Source organism: Myotis myotis, unplaced genomic scaffold, assembly GCF_014108235.1.
Source record: "Myotis myotis isolate mMyoMyo1 unplaced genomic scaffold, mMyoMyo1.p scaffold_m19_p_3, whole genome shotgun sequence".
Taxonomy (NCBI): domain Eukaryota; kingdom Metazoa; phylum Chordata; class Mammalia; order Chiroptera; family Vespertilionidae; genus Myotis; species Myotis myotis.
In genome coordinates, this window is record NW_023416335.1 from 124,564,747 (window position 1) to 124,590,957 (window position 26,211).

At 46.1% G+C, this 26,211-nt stretch overlaps 1 protein-coding gene across 3 annotated transcripts in view; it reads right to left on the minus strand.

The window, feature by feature from the left end:
- Positions 1–26,211, minus strand: part of PLXNC1 (plexin C1) — a 170,477-nt gene that overhangs the window by 101,178 nt on the left and 43,088 nt on the right. For all 3 annotated transcript variants that reach the window (XM_036301580.1, XM_036301578.1, XM_036301577.1), the window contains exons 3-4: positions 17,102–17,236; positions 13,648–13,748 (exon numbers count right to left, since the gene is read on the minus strand). In XM_036301580.1, coding sequence (XP_036157473.1) covers positions 13,648–13,748; positions 17,102–17,236 — 236 coding nt within the window. The remainder of the gene's footprint in view (positions 1–13,647; positions 13,749–17,101; positions 17,237–26,211) is intronic.

Genomic DNA, 26,211 nt, shown 5'->3' on the forward strand with positions numbered 1-26,211 from the left:
TTCAGACTTGTTCAATGCCACCTCCTCCATGTATGCCCAGCCTCCAGGCAAAACAGTCACTCCCTCCTCTGTGTGCCCATGGCACCTTACACATGCTCCCGGTATATACAGCACATTACATTAGTTGTTGATTTGCCTCTGACCAGACTGTAAGCCCCCCAGGGGAAAGGCCAATCTTATTCATCTTGGTGCCTCCAGAGCTTGGTACCATATCTGGCATTCATTCTATAAGTATTTACTGAGTGCCACTGGACACCAAGCACTGTGTAGACACTGGGGACACATCCTATATAATAAAGAGGTAATATGCAAATTAACCCTCACACCCTCACAAGATGGCTGTCCACAACAAGGCCAGCAGGGGGGTTAGTGAGGGATGACCAAATGACTGAACAGCAGGCTGAGTGGGGCAACCAGGCCGGCGTGGGGCTGTTAGGGGTGACCAGGCTGGCAGGGAGGGCAGTTGGGGGTGACCAGGCCAGGAGGGGGGATAGTTGGGGGCGACCAGGCCGGCAGGGCAGGCAGTTAAGGGTGACCAGGCTGGCAGGGAGGGGGAAGTTGGGGATGACCAGGTAAGCAGAGGGGGGTAGTTAGTGGCAATCAGGCTGGCATGCAGAGACAGTGAGGGGTAATCAGGCTGGCAGGGGGGTGGCAGTTAGGGGTGACCAGGCAGGCAGGTGAGCGATTAGGAGCCAGCAGTCCAGGATTGTGAGAGGGATGTCTGACTGCCAGTTTAGGCAGAGATTGGACCTAAACCGGCAGTCGGACATCCCCGAGGGGTCCTGGATTGGAGAGGGTGCGGACTGCGCTGAGGGGGACACCCTCCCCTGCCGTGCATGAATTTCGTGCACTGGGCCTCTAGTCAGTGTATAAGTCACTTAAGGTCCCTCTCTTAATGAGCTTACATTCCAGTGAGGCACACAAACAGGAACCAAATAAGCAGACAATAATTTAAAATAATTTCAAAATGAGGTAAGTCTGCTGCAGAAACTGAAAATGTAGCAGGGAGGAACTCCTTTAGAAAGGTTAGTCAAGAAAGATGGCATTTCAGCTCAGAACTCAAGGATGAAATGATTTGGCACATCAAGAAGAGTGGGGAAAGCATTCCAGGCAGAAGGAACAGCATGTGCCTAGGCCTTGAGTTCACATAAAGCTTGGTTTCTGCAAGGAACTGGTTAAAGACCAGACTAGCTAGAGTATATGAAGGAAGGAGAGAGTGGTTCTGCCAATTACAAGCCGGTGACCTTGGGCAAATCACGTGTCGTCCCTGTGTCTCAGGCTTTCCATCTGCAGAAAGGCAGATAACGTTAGTTTCTACGCCATGGAGTTGTTACAAAAACACATACTTATCTAGCTGAGCTTACAATAAATATTAGTAGTAGCATTATATTTATTACACAGGCAAGTAAAAAGAATTTAGGCAAACATTTAGATGACACAAGCCAAACAAAAACAAAACGGTAGTGAGGAGACAGGGATTTGGGCACTAAGGTTGACCAGACAGCCCATTTGCATTGCTCACAGACACCGAGCCAACATTCAACATGCCTTTTCCATGTATAAAGGCACACACAGTTCAAGGCTTCTTGGAAGATTCTTAATCACAACCGTCTTTCCTCCCAAGACCAAAGGGTTCTTTGGGGTCTTTCCTTGAGCACCAGCTATGAGAGCACTTTCCACGGTGTAATGAAATTATTTGTTCAGTGTCTGCTTCCTATACTAACCTGTGAACTTCTCCAGCACAGAATCTCATTCATCTTTGTTTCCCTCAAGGCCTGGTACAGGGCCTGGTGCACTGCTGGCATACAACAAACGTTAGCTGAATTGGATTAAGGATTAAATTTTAAAGTGACTAAATTCTTGTCTATGTCTCCATGATACCAGCATAAGTTGTTCCATTGATTTTTGTTCACTGGTCGGCTGTTAATTGGTGCAGTGGAAAACTAGCCTTTGTCTTAAAGCTTTGAGCTATTTAGCACACAGAAAACACATCTGCAGACTGAGCCACTCACACAAAAGGGGTCTGTGGCCTTCACCCCATGTGTTTCCTTTGTGGGTGATGAGTGCACTAAAAGTTGGAATTTTATTTCTAAATGCAAATTATGAACTAGAGAATTTGAGTGCAGCATTTAAACACAGGTAGCGTGGAACTAAAAACGATGCCTTTTGAGTCAGAAGAGCTGGGTTCAAAGCTGCCCTCCCACACATTCTCCACATGTGGGGCACATCTCTTAGCTTCTTCGGGCCTCAGGTTCCCCTCAGTAAACAGGTGGCAATAATACCTCGCCCTCCTGAAAGCAGTATTAAATACACCCCTGGCACATCAGAAATGGCCCATGCTCAATACAGCAGAATACAAGCATTTAAATGTAATAAGACGTTCCAAAAGAAAGAACATGGGAGTTGCTGGGAACAGGACAAATGCTAGGTCACAAAGACAAGTGAGAGCATTTGAGGGATTTAAAGCCAATCGATATATACTTATAAAAGTGCCTGCTGCCTGACATAAGGGCATTTCAAAAAAATCTATTCCATTAAAACATATATTTACTAAAAGGGGTGTTCCTAATGGTACTCGTTCCAAGTCGGAGAGCATCAATTTAAGAGATGGCACCGATAAGCAGTTTGGACGCCGAGGGCCGCAGTTACTGCTCTCCAAACAAAACAGGCTTCTGTGGACGGTGCACATCTCCCTGTGCCGCCACTGTCAGCCATCGGAGCACCAGGGTGGACCAGTGGCCCTAACTGGTTTCTTCCCATTTTCACCTTTTGCTTTGAAGTAAGAAGAATTTATTCACAGCTCCTCTAACAGCTAATAGAAGTGAAGAACTCAGGGGATTCAGGGTCACCCAAGACCCCTCTCCAGGGTAGAAGGCCCCTAATCCCTTCCAGCATTCTCAGGAACCCGTATGCACGGTCCTGCCTCTGCCAGGGTAATTGAGTAATGCCCGAGGCCCAAATAACATATTCCTCTCTCCTCCCCCCGACTACTTCCACCCCACAGACAGTTGTCCTACTTGCTTCTACACAATTAGTCGGCACAATGGGGTTCTTACGCGGGAAGGAGGGGCCGCCCCCAAATCCCATTATTATCATTATTGCTGTCATTAGAGCCTCACTGGACCGTAAAGGAGTGTCACTGCATAGACTTCAAACACAAGGACGCATCCCGGGTTGGAAGGGGAGGAGGACTGCATGCAGCATTAGAATGATCGTCAGCAGGGCCATGTTCCTTCAGGTTCAGGGGAGAAGTCTGTTGCAAACTGCCTTCCTGGCCAGTCAGCTAGATGTGGCCATGCCCTGGTGAAGGGAGAGATCCCCAAAGCTGAACATGATCCTTCGGCCTTGGCTCAGATGTCCCCGCCTCGGTGAGGCCTTCCAGGACCTCGCTGGTTGGAAGCTGCAACCTCCCCTGCTTCCAGCCAGTAGCCCCCCTCCTCTGCTTTATCTTTCCTCTTGACATTGATCAACATCTTGCATGCCATTTCTTTCTGAATTTTTACACTGTCCGTCTTCCCTCACATAGTAAGCTGAATAATGTTCCCCCTAAATCCATGTCTGCCCAGAACCTCAGAATGTGACCTTATTTGGAAATAGGATCCTTGCTGATGTAATAACTTAAGAATCTCAAGATGAGATCATATACTGGATTTAAGGTATCCAATGACTGGTACTGTCATAAGAAAAAGAGAGGGAGATTTGGATACAAAGAGAAAAGGCCATGTAAAGGCAGAGGCAGAGACAGGAGTTATGTGGCCACAAGCTAAGAATACCAGGAGCCACCAGGAGCTGGAAGAGGAGAGGAAGAATTTCCCCTGAACCTGAGGGAACATGGCCCTGCCGACACCTTAATTTTGGATTTCTAGTCTCCAGAAGTGTGAGAGACTAAATCTGTGTTGTTTTAAGCCACTGAGTTTGTGGTCATCTGTTATAGCAGCCCTGGGAAACGAACACACCTCACTAGAAGAACTCCAAGAGGGCAAAGTTTTTCACTGCTAGAAACTCCTACTGCTTGAAATAGTGTCTGACACATACGAGGTGCTCAATAAATAAATGTGTGGATGCTTAACTTTCAAGGTGGAAGGGTTTCTTTAACTCAGGCTGGCCTTGAGTCCCATTATCTTTCTTATGCATAATCAGTCATCCATGAAGGGTCCATTTGGACCAGGTTTGCCCCTCACTTCCCATGGCGATGAGGGATAATATCTCTTTCTTGTTCCTCTTCCCTTTTACTACAGAGTAGGCAATGGTACTGGCTTGGCAGTTAGAGCTAAACCTAGATTTGAATCACTACTTGAGGAGTAGGGGACATCCGGCCCAAGGACCCATGAAATCATTTGGTCTGGCCCTGCCCAGGCATTAAATGTTTGACCAAATATAGCAGGCTAATTTTTAAGTTGATAATTTTGTATAGCAGAAAATGATGTTATAAAGTACCCAAATGGCCCGTGGTAGAAAAACAGGTTCCTCATCCCTGCACTACTGGTACTTGTTCAACCTGTGTCAGGTAGAATAATGGCCCCAAAAGATATCCATGTTTTAACCTCTGCAACCTGTGAATATGTTACTACACATGGCAAAAAGGACTTTGCAGAGGAGATTAAGGGTCTCAAATGGGAGATTATCTTGGGTTATCTGTGTGGGCCGAAAGTACACAGAAGGTTCCCTATAAGAGGAGGCAGAAGGGTCAGAGTCAGAGAAGGAAATGTGATGATGGAAACAGAGTCCAGAGGCAGAGAGATCTGAAGGTGCTACACCGCTGGTTTTGAAGATGCGAAAAGGAGCCATGAGCCAAGGAATGCAGGCTGCTTCCAGGGCTAGAGAAAGATAAGGAAACGGATTCTCCCTACAGCTTCTAGAAGGAACACAGCCCTCCAATCCGAGACTCCTGTGGGATCGGGCCTAAACCGGCAGTCGGACATCCCTCTTACAATCTGGGACTGCTGGCTCCCAACTGCTCACCTGCCTGCCTGCCTGATTGCACCTAACTGCCCCCCTGTAGGTGTAGTCGCCCCCAACTGCCCCCTGCCGCCAGCCTGGTCACCCCTTTTTGCCGGCCTGGTCGCCCCACACAGCTTGTTGGGTCGTACGTTCGGCTGTTTCAGATGCGATGGTCACTTAGCCTTTAATATATCCAGATTTTTAGCCCAGTGAAATCCAGTGCAGGTTCCTGACCTCCAAAACCATAAGATAAATAAACACATGTTTTTTAAGCCATCAAGATTGTGGTAATTTGTTAGCAGTCGGGCAAAACAAATACACAGTCTAAGGCTGGAAAGTGGGTACTGCATTCTTCCTCCTCTGCTGGACCGCTCCCGCTGCCAGTATGAGAGTCATCCCCTGCACTGCTGTGCATCCCAACGGGTTACTCTTCCTACAGACCTTACTTCACAGGGTCCAAAGAGACCTAAATGGATCATGGGCTAGAATGTGCATGACACAGCACATTCTTCTCCATGCATGCAGACCCGCCTCCTGGCCCACCTGGCTCCAGGCGGGCTTCCTGAGAGAAGGGCACCCAACTGCATTCTAGAGAATAAGTGGGCACACCTGATGGACTCCCCTACCGAGAAGCCCTCAGTAGCCTTCTCTGCGGCACTGTCCACCTCTCACGACGGCAGACTGGACTGCAGTGACTCAGGCTTCAGGAGAATGAGGCAAAAGGTTACCAGGCCCCATGGGTTGTCTTGGTCAAGGTTTAGGGCAACAACAGCCCATTGCATTTGGGTTAATTATTAGCCCTGGGGAGGCTTGAGGGAGGAATGTCTCTTGGAGGAGAGAAGAAAGGCAGACCTCAAGGCAGGAGAGCAATGCAAGAAACCGGATGTGTCCATAAGCAGATTATTTAACTCCTTCTGATTGTTATTCTGAGGCACACATATGTATAGCGTTCAAGTTTCAGTTTTCTCTCTGTGTTCAAAACCCCTTCTGTTACCCCCAAGCCTTTCAGAAAGGCTGACGGGGAACTGGCCACAGAGCCCTGTTGTTAGGCCGAGTTGAGAAATGACCGTGTTCACAGTCTCATGTGCAGAAGAGACGACCAGCAGCTGAAGACCTAACAACTGCTCCCAGGGGCTGGCTGCCTACAACTATCAGCATGAAAGAAACATGAAGAATACGGGCAAATGTTAAATTCAGACAAATGATCAAGGGGAGCCTGCAAACACCTTATAATCAGCATGCCTGGGGGCTCCGTCCCTGCCTTGTACACATCCTGTGCAGGGCGGGGCACTACAGGATGGGACCATAAAGACGAGTGTGGCCCCTTTTCTAAAGAGCCCTGGTTCCTTTACATAACTGGGGCCAAAGCAAGCAGAGCCCTGCGGTGGTGCTGGGAGAAGTGGGAAGGCTCAGGAAATCTGGAGAAACAGCTGCCAAGTAGAAGACTCAGGAAGATACATGAGATAAACTCACCCTTTACAAAATGTACCGAGAGACAGGGATCCTGGAAGGGAAGGGAGGGGAAGTGCGGTACAGCTGGTGCTTAGGTTAACACAGTGCATCTTCTCCACTGCCATCAGAACCATCTTTTTAAAACACAAATACAATGTCAGCCCTCCGCTAAATCCTTTTAGTAAGTTCCCTGCAGCAACCAATAAAGTCCAAGCTCAGAGCCCTTCTCATCCTGGCCACACCCCGCCTTTTGAGCCAAAGCTGGAGTGATACAATTCATCCGCCACTCCCTCAAAGACCTCTTCTTGGGCTGGATCCTCTGCCTGAAGTGCCTCCATACCCACTTCCCTGGGGAAAGTCTACTCTGGCCGGAAGGCTGAATTTTAATGCTACTTCTTGAAAGCCTTCTCAAACTTGGTTACAAGTGATGGCTCCCCCTCTGGGGTCCCACCATCTTATAGCTAACGTTACTTGAGTGCTTACTGTGAACAGGCACTGTGCCTAGGATTTCATGCACATCATCTGATTTAATCCTCTCAGCAACCCTACAAGATTAGAACCCTGCTGTATAGAAGAGGCGATTTGGAAGAAAAAAGATAAGAAACTTGCAGGTCCCACTGATGCCCTGATTCAATCCCAAGCAAGCTGATCCCAGGACCCGCATTCTTCCTCCCCTGCTGTACCACGTCCGCTGTCTGTGGGAGAGTCACCTCTGCACGGCTGTGCATCCCAAATGCTCCTCCTCCTCCTCCATCCTGCTCCGCAATGACAACTCTGTCCTTCTGGGCACCCAAGCCAGACACCTGCACTCCTCCTCCTATAATCTCACCACCAAAGTCCTGCCTTGCTTGGAAAAGAGTGATAACGCATCCACTGCACCCTCTGACACTTAGCCCTGGCTCTGTTAGAAGTCCTTCCCCATCTGACTTAGGTGCCCATTGTTTGGGCTCCAACCCAGTGCCTTGTCCAGTGCCTGGGACACTGTAGGAGTCCAGTGTACTAGTATGTTTGGGTATCATTTCTTTATTTTCTTTGTGAGGACTTAGATCAAAAGAGAAAGAATACATCTTCCAGAAAAACAGTGGCCACCTGGATATTTGCTTTTTCATTTTATGGCCCTATTTTTAGCGTGTCAGACTCAAGGGGGAATCCAATTAAGCACTAAATCCTGTCAAGACTATCTTTCACCTAGCTCTTAAATCTACATCCACCCACTCCTTCCTATTGCCACTGTCATCTCTCTAATTCAGCCCCCAATCTCTTGCTGGTTTACCGCCACCTTCTACGTGATCTGCAGTTTCCAGCAGTGTCCCCTCTGGTCTATTTTGCTTGTTGTAAAACACACATCTGATCTAGTCTCTCTTCTAGCCCAGCAATGGCTCCCCAAAGTCCTTCCAACAAAATCCAAATTTAACATGGCTGATAAGACCCAGCCTCACCTAGCACTGCCTAGCATGCCACCCTCATTTCCCACACTTCTCCGCTAGGCTACATGCCACCCATACTGAGCACCAGGCTCTCCTATAGCTCCTGGACTTGGCACAGCGTGGTCCCTGAGCCAGCTCTGCCCCCATTCCTCTTTACTTGGCTGATACTGCTCACACTTCAGGTCCAGCTTAGACATCGCTTCCTCCAGAAAGCCTTCCCTGACCTTTTAAGTTTGGGTTAGATGGTTTCCCAGGTAACCCTTTGCTTCCTCTGTGCTAACGCTTATTGTATTCTATTTTCTTACTGGTAAGTTGGTGGTAGCTTCTTATTAAGGTAGATTGGGTTACTGTTCCCAGTTCTTCATTCTCTCTTGCACTGAAATGACACATCCATAGCCTTTGCCATGTCCCTTTGCATTGTCTCCCACTGGAATGGGCAGAAGATATTGACTCCTCTGATGTTGGGCTTGATTATATGACTTGCTTGCAAACATGTGTGAGCAGAGGCTTGGAATGTGCTGCAGAGTTTAACTTGGACTCTGTGCTTCTTCTCTCTGCCTCGAGAAGAGCGTGTGCAGGATGAAAGATATGTGAAGCCGACCTGAATGAAACTCTTGACCTGCAGCTTGAGGCCCCCAACCCCCACCCCTGCTAAAGCTAATCCAAGAGCAAAAACAAAACAAACACAAAACCCCTACAAATGTCTGTTTGTGTAAATCACTAAGAGTTTGTTACTCACTATTACTGGAGCAGAACCCTGACTACTATACTTGTCTACATCCTTCACTAGGTTGCAAGCTCCACGTAGGCAAGAAAGACTGCATTCCAAGCACCTAGCACGGGGCTTAGCACATTGTAGGTGCTCAAAAAATACCTGCTGATGGGATGTACAACTGAATGAATGAACGTTGAACATTGACATGTCTGTCTCCTAGTTAATGTGTGAATTCCTTAAGCCCAAGAGTGGCAACTGATTTCCTCGATATCACCTAATTATCCGACTTCCCACATGGGGTTCTTGGTAGATATTCAATAAGTATTTGTTGAAATTAAATAAATTGAGTTTGTGTGGGCTGACTTGGGAATCAGCCCTTGACTGATGACATTGTTTCTATGGGAAAATGCATTCTGAGTGCCAAACATACCAGTGAACTTTTGGAACCTCATCCGTTCATTGGTTCAGGATTGCCAGTTTTGTGGAAATCCGTAACTGAACACATGGGCTTTGCTTTGCAATATGGGAGAAACTGAGAAACTGCTTCCCAACCCAAGATATTCAGCCTGCAAAAATTCACTTTCCACCCACACAGGCAAATTCATCACAGGTTGGATGTGAAGTTCCAACAATAAAATACTAAACTTTTTAGAGCTCATTGTTTATCTAGTTGCTTTTTATCTGCTTATATTGGATGCCTATTATTAACACCCCAACCAAAGGAAGTTAAGATCATTTTCTTGCCCCACCCCCAAAGAAATCCACTTTCTAGACACATATGCAAGAAAGCTCAACCTTCTCAACAGAGAAAATAGTTATTTTTCTAAATAAATCTGCGGCATTTAAAATAAACACAGTGGGATGCTCTACAGTTATAAGAAAACATCCCCCTTTAGAATTCCTAATTTTGAATGGCACTGGAGCTTCATGTGAGTCACAGATCTGAAGCTTCGTTTATTAAATCTCAGGCCAGAACCAAGCCAGTGTGAAACCGAGTAATCTGACATGGGTGGGAAGGTCCGTCAGCCCACAAATCCAGAGTGCTTTATAATACTTAATGCACAAGTCTTCTGGCATTGGTAGAGTTTCCCAATCAATCTACTCCATTCATTTAATATATACCTACTATGTACCAGGCACTGTTCTAGATTCTGGGGAATGTGATAATGAACAAGGCTAGGTCCCTATACAACTTACATTTTAGTAAAGGAAGAGGCAGAGAAATAAGATCATTTCCGATAGTGGTGGGCCATGAAGGAAATAAAGCAGTGATGCCACTGAGTGAGGTGAGGCTACTTCAGGCTGGATGATCTCGTGGAGACGTGTGAGCTGGGATATGATAATCAAGAAAGAGCCAACTGCGCAAAGAGCTGGGGAAGAGTATTCTAGTCTGAGAAAATAGCCAGTGCAAAGTCCCTGGGGCAGGGACAAGCTTGGCATGCTCTTGAGTCAGAAAGGAAGTGGTGTGGCTAGAGGAGGTGGAGGAGAGGGTGGCATTAGAGGCTGAGAAGTAGCGCAGGGCCAGACTACATAGAAAGCCTCGTACACAGGCCCTGGGGGCAAGGGAGTCAGGTTGAACTCTAAGACGGGAGCCAGTGGAAGTTATTAAGCTGGGAAATGGCACGGTCTGGTTTAAAGTTTAAAAGGCAGAGGTGAGGGAGTAAGAGCAGAAGCAGGGGCAGCAGTGAGCAGGCTTTTATAGAAGCCCTGTGTCCTCAACCTCCTCCCTGGTTCTTCCTTTCACCTGCTCTTCCGGAAACCTGGCTCTGCCCGAGGACATGGCTTCCGTGTGGCCTGCTCAGGGCTGGCGGCTTCCTCTCCCCTATGGTAGGTGTCCTGCTTGCATCTTACTTTCCCTTTTGGACACTTCTTCTTCTCTTCTTTCTAAGCCCGCCACAGCCCCCACCCCATCTCTGAAGCTCATGCCATCAGCCCACATCATCCCAAATTCCTTCCTGTGGTACCCATCTGCAAACCACCCCTACCGACAGGCCGGCGCCTTCCTTTTCTCGAATATCTGGCTCCTCACTCTCCAACACTGTTCCCTCAGTCGTTCTTGGTGACTGCAGTGTTCACACAGGTAATCAATCCACCTACCGCGCTAACACCTCAGTTCCTTGACCGCTCTGCCAATACTCTTGTCCTCCATCCTTCTTCAGCTACATAACCATATCTAGATCTTGCCATTGCCGGTAACTCCACCCTCTCCATGACCTTAATTTCAAGTTCCCACAGTCCAACCACTACCCTTTTCCTAGTTTCCAGCTTCAATAAATCTTCCCCCCAACTGCAACCCCCAGGGCACAGATCCCCGTTCTCACATCCCTCACCCCCCTCCTTAGAGTTCACTTATAGCTTAAGGCCCCGAGTCCACTATTTCAAGTATCAATATCCATTTCACTATCATGGTCCCTCTCTTGCATGCACCCTCAGCGTCCAGGCTCCTCTGCCCCCTCTTTAGGTACTTCCTGGCAAAGCCCCAACTCTGGCTCGGTCTAACTCTCGCCTGCTCTATGACTATGCCAGCAGACCCAGATGTGGCTTACGAAAGCAAAACCATGCGTACTGCTCTCACTTCAAAAGCAAGATGACGCACCTCAAGTGGGCCCTAAAGCTTCCGGGTAGTGATTCTCTATTTCCCATTTCCTTCTCTCTCCCACTCTAATTCACACCTTCTTGCTCTTTTCCCTTCAAACCCTAGGGCTTCCTCCCCCACCTCTCCTCACTCTCACTTGTCTTAAGTCACTGAAAATGATGTAAGCAATATGAAAAGTCATGTGCGTTCTTACATCACCCACCTGTTCCCGGGCCCATAGTCTCACCTTCCCTCCCATGACCAAGAAGGACTGTCCCACGCTCCTGTGTGAGGCTGGCCTCCCGTCTGGTGTACCAGACAGATCCTGTTTTCCCTCATCTGCTGAAAGACACACTCCACAGCTCTCTTCTCTCTCCTGCATCGTCAGTTTCTCCCTCTCTACTGGACCTTTCCCAACAGCCCCAAAATGCACTGTGGTTTCATGCCTCTTGTAAACAACAAAACTGTCCGGACTCCACTTTTTCCTTTAGCGTTGGTTCCCTTTTCTGCTACCTTTCTCAGCAAAGCTCCTCCAAAGAGTTGTCTCTGCTCTGCCTCCTGTTATCTTTTCTGGTAGCTTTAGCACCACCTCCCCAACTATCCTGGTCACAATCACTAGTCAGCACAGCGGTTCTCAACCTGTGGGTCGCGACCCCTTTGGCGGTTGAATGACCCTTTCACAGGGGTCGCCTAAGACCATCCTGCATATCAGATATTTACATTACGATTCATAACAGTAGCAACATTACAGTTATGAAGTAGCAACGAAAATAATTTTATGGTTGGGTCACAACATGAGGAACTGTATTTAAAGGGCCAGAAGGTTGAGAACCACTGAGTCAGCACCTGCTACGTCCAGTGGAACAACTCCCTTCTCTTGCCTGACCTCGCAGCACGATCTGGCACAGCGGATGCTCCCTCTGCCCTCTGGCTTCCCAGACCACCTTCTTCAGTTTTTCCTCTTCCCTTTCTGGCTGTTCCCTCCCCTGTCTTGTTTCCTCTTCAGCTCCCTGACCTCAAAGAACTGCCCCACCTCTATGCTCAGTTCTCCAACTACTTCTCCCCTCAATCTACACTCTCCCCAATGTGGTCTGAAGGCTTCCTTATGGTCATCTAAACACTACTAACTCCCAAATTCATATCACCAGCCTGGACATCTCCCATGGCCTGTGTTTGCCAATACAGTAGCCGCTAGCTACGTGTGGCTATTTAATCACCTTCACCACCACCACCACCACCACCGGCACTGAATTAACTCCTGCATGTAGCTCTACAGACACAGACAGGGAACCTACATGAGTGGAACGGATCAGAAAGATTACAGCGAGACTGCTTAGTGGGTGTGCGATGATGAAATGCTGTTCATGATCAGCTAATTCCTTAAACGCTACTCTTGGGCAGGCGACAAGAAGAAAACGTTCCTACCCAGTTACAATTATTCATGAGAATTCTCCTGGCCCTGCTTCTTTTGTCTGCCAGCCATTCTACGGAAACAGCCCAGTAAAGGAGGCGCAGTGGAAGGCACGGGCAATTATGCGTCTTGCTGCATCTCAGCTTTGGACGTCCTCCGTGAACTCTTAATTAATTCCTCCCCTATATTTTCGGTTTGTTTCCTAGACTTCTTGCTTACATTGTATTTCCCCCCTCTCCCTTCACTGCTCTTGGCTTCATCCCCTAGAGGCTCCCAAATTCTCTTCCTAGTCCTCTTTTCTTTCCTCAAACCTCCCCGTGTTCAGCCTTCAGCTTCGTGCACCTGTTCTACTCTTTCTTATCCTTTTTTACCTTTGAAAATGGAAAGCGCCAAACTGACAGACACTGTTATGGTTTGTGTTTTTTTTCTTCCCCTGCCTGAGCTGCAGCTCAGGCTCTCTCCTCCTTGCTTCTATAGCGAGAGCCCGAGTACTGGGTTGCCATGGCAACAGCGAATCCAACCAGGCGGGTCCCAGTGATGCTACGAGCTGCCATGGTGAGGAAGCGGCTCCAAGTCGCCCCTGAGCCTCGATGGGTCGTGAGCATCGTAATTCAAGAGCAGGCTGGGCAGATTCTGCCCGGAGCCTGAGGTTGTACATCAGGCCCACAGCTGTATGGCGCATTCAGAGACAACAGCATCAATACTAAGGCTTCCGCGGCACCAACCGAATACGTGACATTATGAGGATTCATTTGAAAAATTTCAAAAGCTCTATTCTTCTACCTTCCCTGAGGGAGAACCTTCCGCCTGTCTCTGGAGTCTTGGAGAACTCTGCAGAAAGTAAAAGCAGACTGACAGCTCGAGCCCATCCTCCTTTATGCCACACGCCTGCCCCTCCCGCCCCCAGAGCGGGCGACCCTGAGTGGTCCGGGTCAAATGATTGAGAAGCACTGACTTGGCTGGGAACATCTCCGGGAATTAATTCGGTTCACACAATGATATTTTAGTCGCACAGAGGTCAGTGCCCCCAGGTCGTTGGAACGAATTGTTAAAGTGGGGCAACAAGTGTTCTGCGCGTGACACTTTTCTGAAGATGTGAGCTGGTGAGAAAGCATTCAGGAGGTACCTCTGTAGTGAATGGCACCAGCCGCAGTGAGGGTCCGCCGCTGTCAGGCACTCCGAACAGGACTTGTGCTTATTGCAGTTTGCAACTCGAACTCTCCTCACCTATAAAGAGCGATGACAGCGGTTCAGACAGAATGATAAACAACACCAGGAAAACCACCACACCTTATCTGATGAAGGGCCACCTGTACGTTCATGGGCTCACTCTGAATATCTCCACGGTGACAGTGGGCAGGGGGTCTCAAGTGTCAAGGTGGGGAACAGGTTATCAGAATCACCTTGGGAGCTTATGAAAGTGCAGATTCCCAGCCGCCCCCTGCGGGGACTCCAGCTGAGGAGGTCTAGGGCCAGCTGAGGAATCTGCACCTTTAAGCCCCTCAGGTGAGTCTGATACGCAGTCAAGTTTCTGGTCTGCTAGGAATGATGTTGAAAGGGGTCACGGAATCAGGTCAGCTGGCTTCATACAGAGTCAACGGTACTTGGAAATGAGCATCTGGAAATAGCAAAGGCCTTGACCCAGAGTAGCACCAGGTTGTCCCTGGAGAAGGAAGTGAGGAGAAGCCTCCATCCCTAGGGGGACGGGGGGCGGGGAGGGGGGGGGGCGGGCTCCATCATCTCACATCCCCTCCCCTGGAGTTGAAAGTAAAAAAACAACAACAGGGGTGTTTTCAATCATTCCCTGCCCCTAGGGTTGCTTCTTCCAGTTGTCAGACAAAGCCACAGACAGGGCGCAGTGCTGGGAAGACCAGGCTGCAGAGGCAGGTGGAGCCTTGAAGCAGATGGTGGGAGGCAGGGACCTGAGGGTTGCACGGCACCTACTGAAGGTAATGAAGGAACCTGGGGGACACGTGAGGCCAGGAAACTATATTTGTTAGAAAGTATAAGTAGCTTCTTTAAAAGATTAGAGAAACAGAGAGTTCTAGGAGGGGTCTGTGAGGAAAACGAGTGATCCTGAGGAATATCTTTTGACTCTAAGTTGACTTCATGGAAGACAACCACGCCCGTCTACTTCACAGTTCTCGGTGCTGCTGACAGACATACTGACGGACCACCAGCCCGAGCCAGCGAGCCAGCGGTAACCAGCATGTGGGTATTTCCTGTAGCTCACAAACATCTTTGTAATTCTGGGGGAGGGGGTGGTTCATAAATGTCACATAAGCTCTCTAACCTTGTTTTCTCATCCGTGAAATGGTGATGGTGCTGCAGACTTCCTGGGGCTATTACAAACATTGTCTGGCACATACTAAGTGCTCAATAAATGTTGGCTATTGCTATTATGTGAGAAAAGTTTCCACGGTCCAACAAACATGTGAAATCTTACACTGAAAAAGCAAAATAGGTTTCCTTAGCACAAGGCTCAGAGCCTTCGAATATGCCGAGATCATGATACTCCAGCAGGGGGACAGTCAGTAACAGCTGCTCCTAGGACAATTTTTACTCAGAGCATTTAGTGGAATATGAATCTCTAGAATATTCTATAAGAATTACCATACAATATACTTAAACAAACATATAACTCCATATAAAAGAGAAGACACTATAAATACTACATTAGACCTGCTTCTTCAACACACGATAGTGACTATTCCACAGCAATGCATGGATCTCCATGTGGTTATTTTTACTGGCTACATATTATACCATTCTATGGATGTATGAGGGCGTGTTGGTTTGGCTATTACTATTTGCCCAAGAATCTAAGAAAGGGCTTTCCTTCGGTCTGCCTCCCTTGGGGCTGTATTGGCCCAACCAGAGTCTCGCTGGTAAGATCTCTAGCAGGAAACCTACGTGAAGGGTGTAAGAATTACCAGCTTCGACGCCCAGTGGAAAAGTCTCAGGACGTCAGCTGGATGACCAGAGACCAGAGCAGTTCACCTTCAGAAAGTGAACATCTGTCAGCAATTGGAGGCTCTCACAGTGTTCCCATCCTATGGTCTTGAGTTCCAGGGAAGGTGGTAATGAGGACTTCTGAGCGATTTGCAATGTTTTAAAAAGCTGAATGGAAAAACACGCACAGACTAAGCCAGACTTCAAGTGTCAGTGCTTTGGGCTGGAATTTTATCAGCTTTGTGGCAGCATAGTCAGGCCCCTGACTGTTAGCTTTAGATGCCCTTGATAAATACAGCCTGAGAATGGGAGTTGTTACTTAATATATGCACTTCTTTGAGTAGGCAAAAATCTCTCAAATATGGGAACGCTGCGGAAGAGATATAATAAAAAGTTTTGGAATGGGGAGGCAAGCTGGTCAAGGAGATTCCATGTGGCGAAGAACTGGTTTACAAATGTATATGAGGTCCAGTGGCTATTGAGATGTGGTCAGTTGGACATAACTGACTTTTCAACATGCAAAGAGCAATAAGACCTTTTTAGGAATTCCAGGAACTACAAGAGCTTGCAAAGCTACTCTGTGGCTCTAACAACACATAGAGATTAATGCCATTGCTACAGTCCTTAGAGTGCTTGAGAGGAAAATAATGAAAAATTGGGGTAGGCCACGAGCACCTTAATTATATCCCTGATATAATTATGTAAGCCTCAGTTATATTCTTTGCCCTTTGTCTGTTCAAAATAATAATGGTCAAAAACACTGTGCCAAAATGGCCTGTTCAGTTTTCAAAAATCTGTGACTTGATCTCATTTATCATGGGCTTTAAAAGATCAGAGCATAATTTAAATCCTAGTTCTGACAGGCCTAACCTATATAATATATATCCTTGAGCAAGTTATTTAACCTTTTCAAGTCTTAGATTCTTCATATATAAAACAAAGGTAATTTTATACCATTAAATTATTAATACTTTTCATTAACATTATTTATTATAAGTGTGTGTACACAACTCTATGTGTCTCATCTAGAGACCATATGTAGAATAATAATTAGTACATAGTCAGGAGGGACTCAGTAAAAATTAATTTATCTCCCCCTTCCCTTGGTGAAGCACTTTGTAAAAATGAAGAAAATGTAGAAAGGTATCCTTTGTAATTCAGTAAGCAGAAGCAAGAAGAAAAACTAAAGCAGCCAGCTAAATTAAGAGAGGGAAGGCAACTGCCATATATTTCCTGGTTAATGAATGTGTATGAGACTGTGAACTGATATTAACCCCAAATTCCAAAGCTAATCCTATTGGGTATATTCATAAATGCATCTAACCGTTCAGTGCCCACATAATAAATGTGTAAATTCAGTCATCTTGCTGATGGTGCGCCATTTGCGAGCACACCCTCCTCTGCAAAACCTGGCATTGGAAATATAGCCAATAATAACATTGTCTAAACAGGTGATATTTCTTGCTTAGTTACTGACAGTAATGTTTTTAATTCTGTGCTTGTGAACCATTGCCCGCAGTGATGGTTAAACTCGGTAGTTCAAAGTAAAAGCTTCACTACTAGATAATGACATCAATTAAACACTCTGTATTCATAAGTCAGAAGCAGTAACTAGTTTTTTAACCTACCTCTTTTCCAGCTGTTAGATAGATGTAGCTATTCTTCTCAGGATGCGGAATGAGTTTGTAAAAAACAGGTGTTTCTTCTTTAATTTCATAGATAACCTCTGGACAATTTGAGGTCAAATTCTCACCAAGAATAACCTGTGGGTTTTTATTTTTCAAAAAGAGAAATATGATTTCTATTAAATATTTTGAATAGCAGAGTGTCAAAACTTGTATCTTAACTCTAAAACCACATCCTTTCTTACTCACTACATATACTGGCTAAGGTACCATGTTCCTTCATCACCTTCTCATGTCTGCCTTCAACAGGGCTGGTAATAATAAGCACAGTATTTCTGCTTTTGTATTAGACAAAATCACACATGTACATGCAAGTGTGGGTGTGTGCATGCACGCACACACACACACAGCCACTCTTCAATGTTGGGCAATATACTCACATGTGAAAGCTTGTCCACAGTTCCTGACCATGGCTGATTGGCCTTTTGTGAAGCTACAAGTAACAGCTTCTTTAGTACTAGCCCAAGACTTATCTTAAAACTAAAGAAAGTCAGCTCAACATATATTTTATGTGGGTTATTCTGATTCTCCCATGTAATTCTACACAGTCATGCATTTTAAAGCAATCAGGACAAGTTACCAGACCTAAACAAGGAGTATGTATTTACAGTATACTAGTATATAAAATATAAGCAAGTCTGGCTTTGAAATTGGACAAACATGAGCTTCACTCATCTTTAGTCAATAAACATGACTGAACATCCACTACGTAGTAAGCATCTTCTAGGTGTTTGGACCATGCAGTGAACACAGTGGGGATGGGAGGGCGGGAACCCTGCCCTCAAATAACTTACACGCGTGCAGGGAAATGGCAACAGTTAACAAAAAGTATATATATATATAATTTTTACACACACACACATTGAGTGGCCAGATTATTATGACCACTTGACGTTTGTAGGCAAATTAGCTATAATTTCGCACTGAAGTTGCTAGAGGGCCAGACCATTATAAATAGGGAAGCAGGTTGTTTACCACGACAGAAGTGATTTTTTCTGAAAATATGGGTCAACAACGCAATTTAACAGCCTTTGAACGTGGGATATATTTGAACGTGAGTGGCCATATTATTATGACCACCCCATCAGTACTTCGTTGGGCCACCTTTTGCCTTCTATACTGCGGCGATTCTTCTGGCTTTGATTCCACGAGATGTTGTAAGGTGATGCGAGGAATCTGACACCATGCCTGATGAATAGCACTGTCCAGTTCTGTGAGATTTGATGGTTTGGAACCAGCTGCCTGATGGCTCTTTTAACTTCATCTCACAAAAGCTCAATTGGATTGAGATCTGGTGATTGTGGGGGCCACCTAAGCAAGGTAAAGTTTCCCTCATGTTCTTGAAACCACTCCTGCACAATACGAGCACCGTGGCATGGCGCATTGTCTTGTTGGAAGAAGCCATCTCCACTGGGATACGCCATCAACATGACAGGATGAACTTGATCAGCAACGATACTTAGGTATGTTGTGCTATTCAGACGTTGTTCCACACGAATTAAAGGGCCCAAATCATGCCAGGAAAACATGCCCCAAACCATAACACTGCCCCCATCAGCTTGAAGGGTTGTACTCATGCATGTGGGGTGCATGCTTTCATGCTGTTTCTGCCAAATTCTCACTCTGCCATCTGCATGATGCAACTGGAAACGTGATTCATCGGACCACATGACTTTTTCCAATGCTTGACTGTCCAATCCTTGTGTTCCTGTGCGAATTGGAGACATTTTATCTTGGTAACTACAGACAGGTGTTCGAACAGGCCTTCGGCTTCCATATCCCATACGATGTAGTGTATGGCTAATTTGCCTACAAATGTCAGGTGGTCATAATAATCTGGCCATTCAGTATATATATATCGAGTCATAAAAGTCAAAATGAAGAGGGGTAAGGTGCTGGAGAGTGCATGCTCACAGTAGGACTCACTGAGAAGGTGACACTTGTTTAGAGACTTGCAATGGATGATGCAAGACATCTGGACAAAGTGTGATGATGTCTAAGAGGGACCCACTGGTACAAAGGCCCCACACTGAGAGGAGGCCAGTATGATGTGAGCAGAGCAAACGATGTAGAGGAGAGTGGGAAGTGAGGCAACAGAGTGAATAATACAGGTTCTTGCAGGCCTGTGTAAAGATGTTGCCTCTTACTCTGAGTGAGAAAGAGGGAGCCATTGCAGGGTTTGGAGCAGAGGAGTGGTGTGGTGAGAGGGCAGGGTTTGAAGCATGGGTAGAAGACTCATCAGGACACTCCTCTACCCTTTAAGTGGCTAAGATGCTTTGAACTAGTAACTTAACCTCCTTGAGTCTCAATCTCCTCATGTCTAAAATGAGGCTTATAACTCCTTCCTTAAACATAGCTATTGTAAGGATCAAATTAAACTTATGGAATATGCTTAGCACATGATAAACACTCAATAGATAATAATCTTTTACTAGATTGCAAGCTCCTTTTGGGTAGGGATCATGTCTTAATCATCTTTGTACCTATTTCTTGCCCAATACAATAACTTCAAAAGCGAAGGTGTTCAGCATTTTGTCAGTGTGAACATTTCCAGATAGAATATCTACATATGTGTCTCTAGCACTGTGGATAGCAGTTACACTGGGCACATGATTTGAAAAGAAAAAATTGGCACCCACATTCTTTTGAGACAAAAATTAACATCTGTGCATCTACTGATCAATAATATGCCTGAACCCACTTATTCTGATGGCAATCACATACTGCTATTTCATCAAAAGCTCCATATCAGGAGAAACTAAGATGGCGGCATAGGTAAACACCGGGAAATTGCTGCCTCCCACCACAACTTCAAAAATACAACTAAAAGACAAAACGGACATCATCCAGAACCACAGGAAGGCTGGCTGAGTGGAAATTCTACAACTAGAAGGAAAGAAAAGCACACTGAGACCCAGAGGAGCTGCGGAAGTAAAGTGCAAAGGTACGGAGGCTCGAGCGCGCGCGCGGAACGGGGCTGGTACCTGAGGACGCGGCTGTCTTTTTGAATCGGGAGGGAGTCACAAGCTCCCGACTGCTCTGAACTCCGGTTCCGGGAAGTCTCTGGGGACCCAGGACTCATATGGGGAGAAACTGGACTGTCTGGCAGCAGGCAGAACTCTGAACTTGAGGGCGACTTTCCCTCAGAGGTGCTTGCAGCAATTATCGGGACACTGAGATGCGCGGCCCCTTAGGGCAGGGCTGAGGATTTGTCATAGCTGCTTGCTCCGCCCTTTGATTCCCTGAGACCCTGCCCCACCCAGGCTGTGGCTTTTGCATATGAATGCCCTGGCCCTTTGCAACCTGAAAATTACCTAAAAAAGTGCAGCTGGGCCAGACAGACCCAGAACTTCCAAGAGAAGGCCCAAGGCCCCACAGCAGCTTGCATTGCTTCACAGCTGGGCCTCATTAGGGCACCTCCAAACTCCAAAAAAGGAAGGGGAATCTGCAGTTCTCTTCGTAGCTCCTGCCGGGTAACCTCAGGCAGAGGCTAAATTAGCACCTCCTTAGATCCAAGAGCCAGTTACCCAGTTGTCAGAGGAGGACCATCTGGATTACAACTCCTCAGATCCATAAGGGACACACTCAGGGGGCAGACTCAGTAAGCACCAAAGCCCCACTGAAGCAAGTCTTGCCCCAGAAGGGTGTCTTCAGCACAGAAATTCTCCCACTGCAGACACAGCTGATTCTCACTGCCAATTGGCCTGGAGGTCAATTCCTCCCAGTGATCCTACAACAATCAAGGCATAATTACAACAAGACTGTGCACAAAGCCCACAAGGGGGTGCACCAAGAGTGTCCACCTCAGGTAACTGGGGAGGCTGAGCCACTGGGCCCTACAGGACACCTAGCACATAAAACCACTCTACCAACACAGGGAAGCATAAAAAATGTGGAGACAAAGAAACAGGTCACAAATGACAGAAATGGAGGAAAGCAAACTGCTGGATATAGAGTTCAAAACCGCATTTATAAGGTTTTTCAAGAATTTTATGGAAACCGCCAATAAATTTAGTGAGACCCTGGAGGATATGAAAAAAGACCAACTAGAAATTAAGCATACACTGACTGAAATAAAGAATAATATACAGAGATCCAACAGCAGACAAGAGGATCCCAAGAATCAAGTCAAAGATTTGAAATACAAAGAAACAAAAAATACCCAACCGAAAAAGAAAAAAGATTCCAAAAATATGAAGATAGTGTAAGGAGCCTCTGGGACAACTTCAAGCATACCAACATCAGAATTATAGGGGTACCAGAAGAAGAGAGAGGGCAAGATATTGAAAACCTATTTGAAGAAATAATGACAGAAAACTTCCCATACCTGGTGAAAGAAATAGACTTACAAGTCCAGGAAGCGCAGAGAACCCCAAACAAAAGGAACCCAAAGAGGACCACACCAAGACACATCATAATTAAAATGCCAAGAGCAAAAGACAAAGAGAGAATCTTAAAAGCAGCAAGAGGAAGACAGTCAGTTACCTACAAGGGAGTACCCATACGACTGTCAGCTGATTTCTCAACAGAAACCATGAAGGCCAGAAGAGAGTGGCAAGAAAAATTCAAAGTGATGAATAGCAAGAACCTATAACCAAGATTACTTTATCCAGCAAAGCTATCATTCAGAATAGAAGGTCAGATAAGGAGCTTCACGGATAAGAAAAAGCTAAAGGAGTTCATCACCACCAAACCAGCATTATATGAAATGCTGAAAGGTATTCTTTAAGAAGAGGAAGAAGAAAAATGAACTCTTACCATTTGCCACAGCATGGATGGAACTGGAGAGCGGATAAATACCACGTGATCTCACTCATTTGTGGAATATAATGAACAACATAAACTGATGAACAAGGACTGATCCAGAGACAGAGAGGCATTGATTGGACTGTTGGGCCTTGGAGGGAAGGTAGGGGAGGGTGGGGGTAAGGGGGAAAGATCAACCAAAGGACTTATATGCAAGCATATAGGCCTAACCAATGGACACGGACAACAGGGGGGGGGGGGAGGGCATGAGCAGAGTGGGGGTGGTAGGGGGTAACGTGGGGATAAGGACACATATGTAATATCTTAATCAATAAAAAATATATTTAAAAAAAAGCTCCATATCAATTTGGCACATGGAGCATCTTCCTACACACATTCCCGCTCCCAGAACTTGGGCCTGAGTCTGTTTTTGTCCTGCGATGGTGACCTCCTTCCATCATCTGCTCTGGGTCAAGCCCAGTTCAAGTGGCTCACTAACAGCCTGTGAACTACTCTCTAAATTCAGTAGCAGCTCTGGAAAAAAGGAACAGAAGCAGTTAGGTCCCAAGGGAGGTGGGACAGATTTGTGCCTCGGTTCATTTTAAAATGATGCGAGAGCTGCACCATTCAATACAGCAGCCACATCTGGCTATTTAAGTTTTAATTAAATTAAAGATTCAGTCCTCAGTCTCACTGGCCACATTTCAAGCACTCCCTGGCCACAGGGGGCTGGTGGCTACTGCACTGAGAGTGCAGAGAGAGAACATTTCCATCATCATGGAACGTTCTACGGGATAGTGCTGGCCTGCAGAAAACTGAGTGAAGGGAGACATCCGGCAAGCACTGACCAAGCGTGGACTTGCCAGGTTCTTGTCTTCCCATCTCTAATTTGTGGATGAAAAAGGGACCACATACTGAACCTGCCAAGCTCAGGAGAGGCCTGCACAGTGGGCCCTTCAAACTCAGAGACTGAATGTAACCACATAGGTGGGTCAAACAGAAACATGTCTAAGTGAGTCATGGCGGACAGTCACCTTCTAGGCCTGTAGCTCCATTGGCAAAGGTTAACCTTTAACTCAACTGAGCCTTTCCATTGTCTTTTACATGTAAAGTAACATACTCGAAATGTCAGAGTAATCTTCTTCCCCAGACCCCTCAGGGCACAACCGCCAGCACCAGAACAGACCACAGAACCCCCCATTGTTATCTTGTTCCCCAAATACCATCTCTAAGTGCTGTACCCACCAATGTAAAAGAAGTCTGTGTTACTCTATTTTGCCTTTTATCCAATCCGTGAGGTCCCCTCTCCCCGCTTTGCTTTCTCCTACACCCTTAATCCACCATGTGCAGATTTCATGTAACCTTCCTTACATCTCCTTGCATTGTAATGTATAAAATAAACTGAAAAACTGCCATTCTCTGGAGCATTTTCTCAATTCCTTCCTTGAGATTTTGCCTCCTGGCAATTGTCATCATTTTGACTCAAATAAACTCATAAAAATTCTCTACAGGCTTGGACATTTCTTATCCAAAGAAGCCCACCCGGGACCACCTGGCAGACACGGGCCTGGTGCTAGGTACCAGGAGGGGCTCATTACTCTGCATCAGGTGAATTTGGGTGAGTTTTCTTGAAAATCCAGACCTCCCTGTTTTAAGGTAGGAGACCCTTAACTTTATTTGAGCTGTTCTTTAAAATATAAAAATCCTTGAGGTGGCACTGAAGGTTAAGGGTTGAGATAACTCAGGGATAGGAGAGAAAAAAATGAGTGGATGGTTTTCAATTTGAGCTGTTTAATTGGAACCATTTATTGCAAGACTGAACAAAATTTTTTGCTGGATAAATGAGACTCTGAACTTGTGTAGCTCCTAAGATAAGGGGCATTTACTAGTACTCCTCCAGCTTGAGATTTGAATATTCTTAGCGACTAAGAATCAGTGTGGTGTCAGAGGGTAGCCCTCAAAACGAACAGGGCCCCATAGGGAATTCCAATACACCTGTAATGAAAGAACTGATTTGTCCCCGGACTCACACAGAAAGACTGGCTCCCTGGCTCTCACAGTTCTATTAGACAGCCTGGAGAGACACCAAGACATGTCAGAAGGTTGGAGCCACTTGGGAGGTGACAGCCCCTTGGAGCTCAGCCCGTAAGTGGCACACTTCAACCCACCACACAATATCCTAGAAATGTGTTCAGACTCTGCAGATCTCAAAATAAAACTAAATTAACATGGGTTTTAGAAATCATGAAACCAGGGCCGACAAGCCCCCACCGTCAGCGCCCCCTTAATACTACTGCAGATGTACAGTTCATAGGGAGCCTTTACTTGCAAGTCCTTACAGAAATGGGAGGATTCAAGTGGAATTGGTATGAACTTAAGATGACCAAAATGGAGCTCTTTTGACACCTGAATTAATTTTTACGTGTACAATAGGGATAAAAGCCGGCTTCGAAATAAAATAGAATGAATGAGAGGCTTCCCTCGATTGGCAAATAGAAGGCTCTGAAGCAGAGCACAGAGAGACATTCTTCTTTCCAGGGAGTTAATAAGACAATTTGAGAGGCTCTTCCTGAACTAAAGAAGCTTCCCCAGCTGCTCAATGCCAGCACCCACTCTTCCTCTTCTCCAGCTGCCCACCCTGCTGGTTACCTTGCCATCTGACTTACACTCCTTTCCTCCTCCCCCTTCTCTCCCTTCTGCGTGTCCTCCACCACAGCTACCTACTGACCTAGGGGACACTCAGAATAGAAAACCAGACCAGGATAGACCAGAAAAACAAAACAAACTAGAAATTCTAACAGCTCCTTTTAGCAAAAAGCCAGTCTCGGGCATGGAAAACTAGCCAAAATCTACTTCTCCTTATATTAGAACAGAACTAAGGAATCTAAGTAAAAATTTCCCTGATCCTCTCCAAGACCATGCTGGGTTTGCAAAGGAATGTGATTTAACTGTTAGGGCACGTGATCTTGGTTATTCTCACCTATTCCGATTAATACACTTACTGGTTTCTGAGAGCAAAGCAACAGAATTACTATGTAAGTTTTGCTCGGAAACTCCCTTGGAGGGGTCTGTTTTTATTTTATGTAGAAAGCCAGGTTACCTTAAGGAGGATTGTAGAAAACTGAAATGGGACTTTAGAAGAAGAAAAGAAACATAATAAGCATAGGGCTGCTCTGAGGTCTGTGAGGAGCATTCCCACTTCTCCTTATGAACACTTTAGAAGAAATCGAAGTGACCTGTAGATCTAGGTGCCGGGGCTACTTTGTCTGTCCTTAACCATGCCCGACTAAGCTGTCCTCTCCCTCTAGGCCAGCGGTTCTCAATCTTCGGGTCACAAACCCTTTGGGGGTTGAACGACCCTTTCAAAGGGATCGCCTAAGACCATAGGAAAACACATATATAATTACATATTGTTTACAGTAGCAAAATTACAGTTATGAAGTAGCAATGAAAATAATTTTATGGTTGGGGGTCACCACAACATGAGGAACTGTATTAAAGGGTTGCGGCATTAAGAAGGTTGAGAACTACTGCTCTAGGCTTCTGTAAAAATGGTAGGGCCATCTAACCACCAATTTTGTTTGTTTGTTTTAAATATATTTTTATTGATTTCAGAGAGGAAAGAAGAAGGAGAGAGAGGTAGAAACATCAATGATGAGAGAGAATCATTGATTGGCTGACTCCTGCTTGCCTCCTCCTGGGGATCGAGCCTGCAACCCAGGTATGTGCCCTTGACCAGAATTGAACCCGGGACCCTTCAGTCCACAGGCTGACACTCTATCCACTGAGCCAAACCAGCTAGGGCAACCACCAATATTTTTAAGTCAGAACCTGTTTCCTTCCAGCTAGGGAATGTTTCAGGGCAACAGATATTTTTACTAGTCAAATCTGGCCAAATTCACCTGGCAGGGTGAGACTTTCTTTTGTTTCTTTTTCTTCTTTTTTGTTAATCCTCACCTGAGGATATTTTCCCATTGATTTTTAGGGAGACTGGAAGAGAGAGGGAAAGACAGAGAGAAACATCAATGTGAGAGAAACACATCAATTCGTTGCCTCCTGCACGAGCCCTGACCAGGGTCCAGGCTCGGGAGGAGCCTGCAGCCAAGGAGCCTGCAACATGCCCTTGACTGGAATGGAACCCAGGACCCTCTGGTCCACAGGCTGACGCTCTATTCACGGAGCCAAACTGGCTAGAGATGAGACTTTCTTGAAATCAAAGATACCCATATATCCTTTTCCCAGAGGGTGAAATGTATTTAGAACCAAATAAATCAGATATTAAACCTACTGGGAAAACGATGATTTTA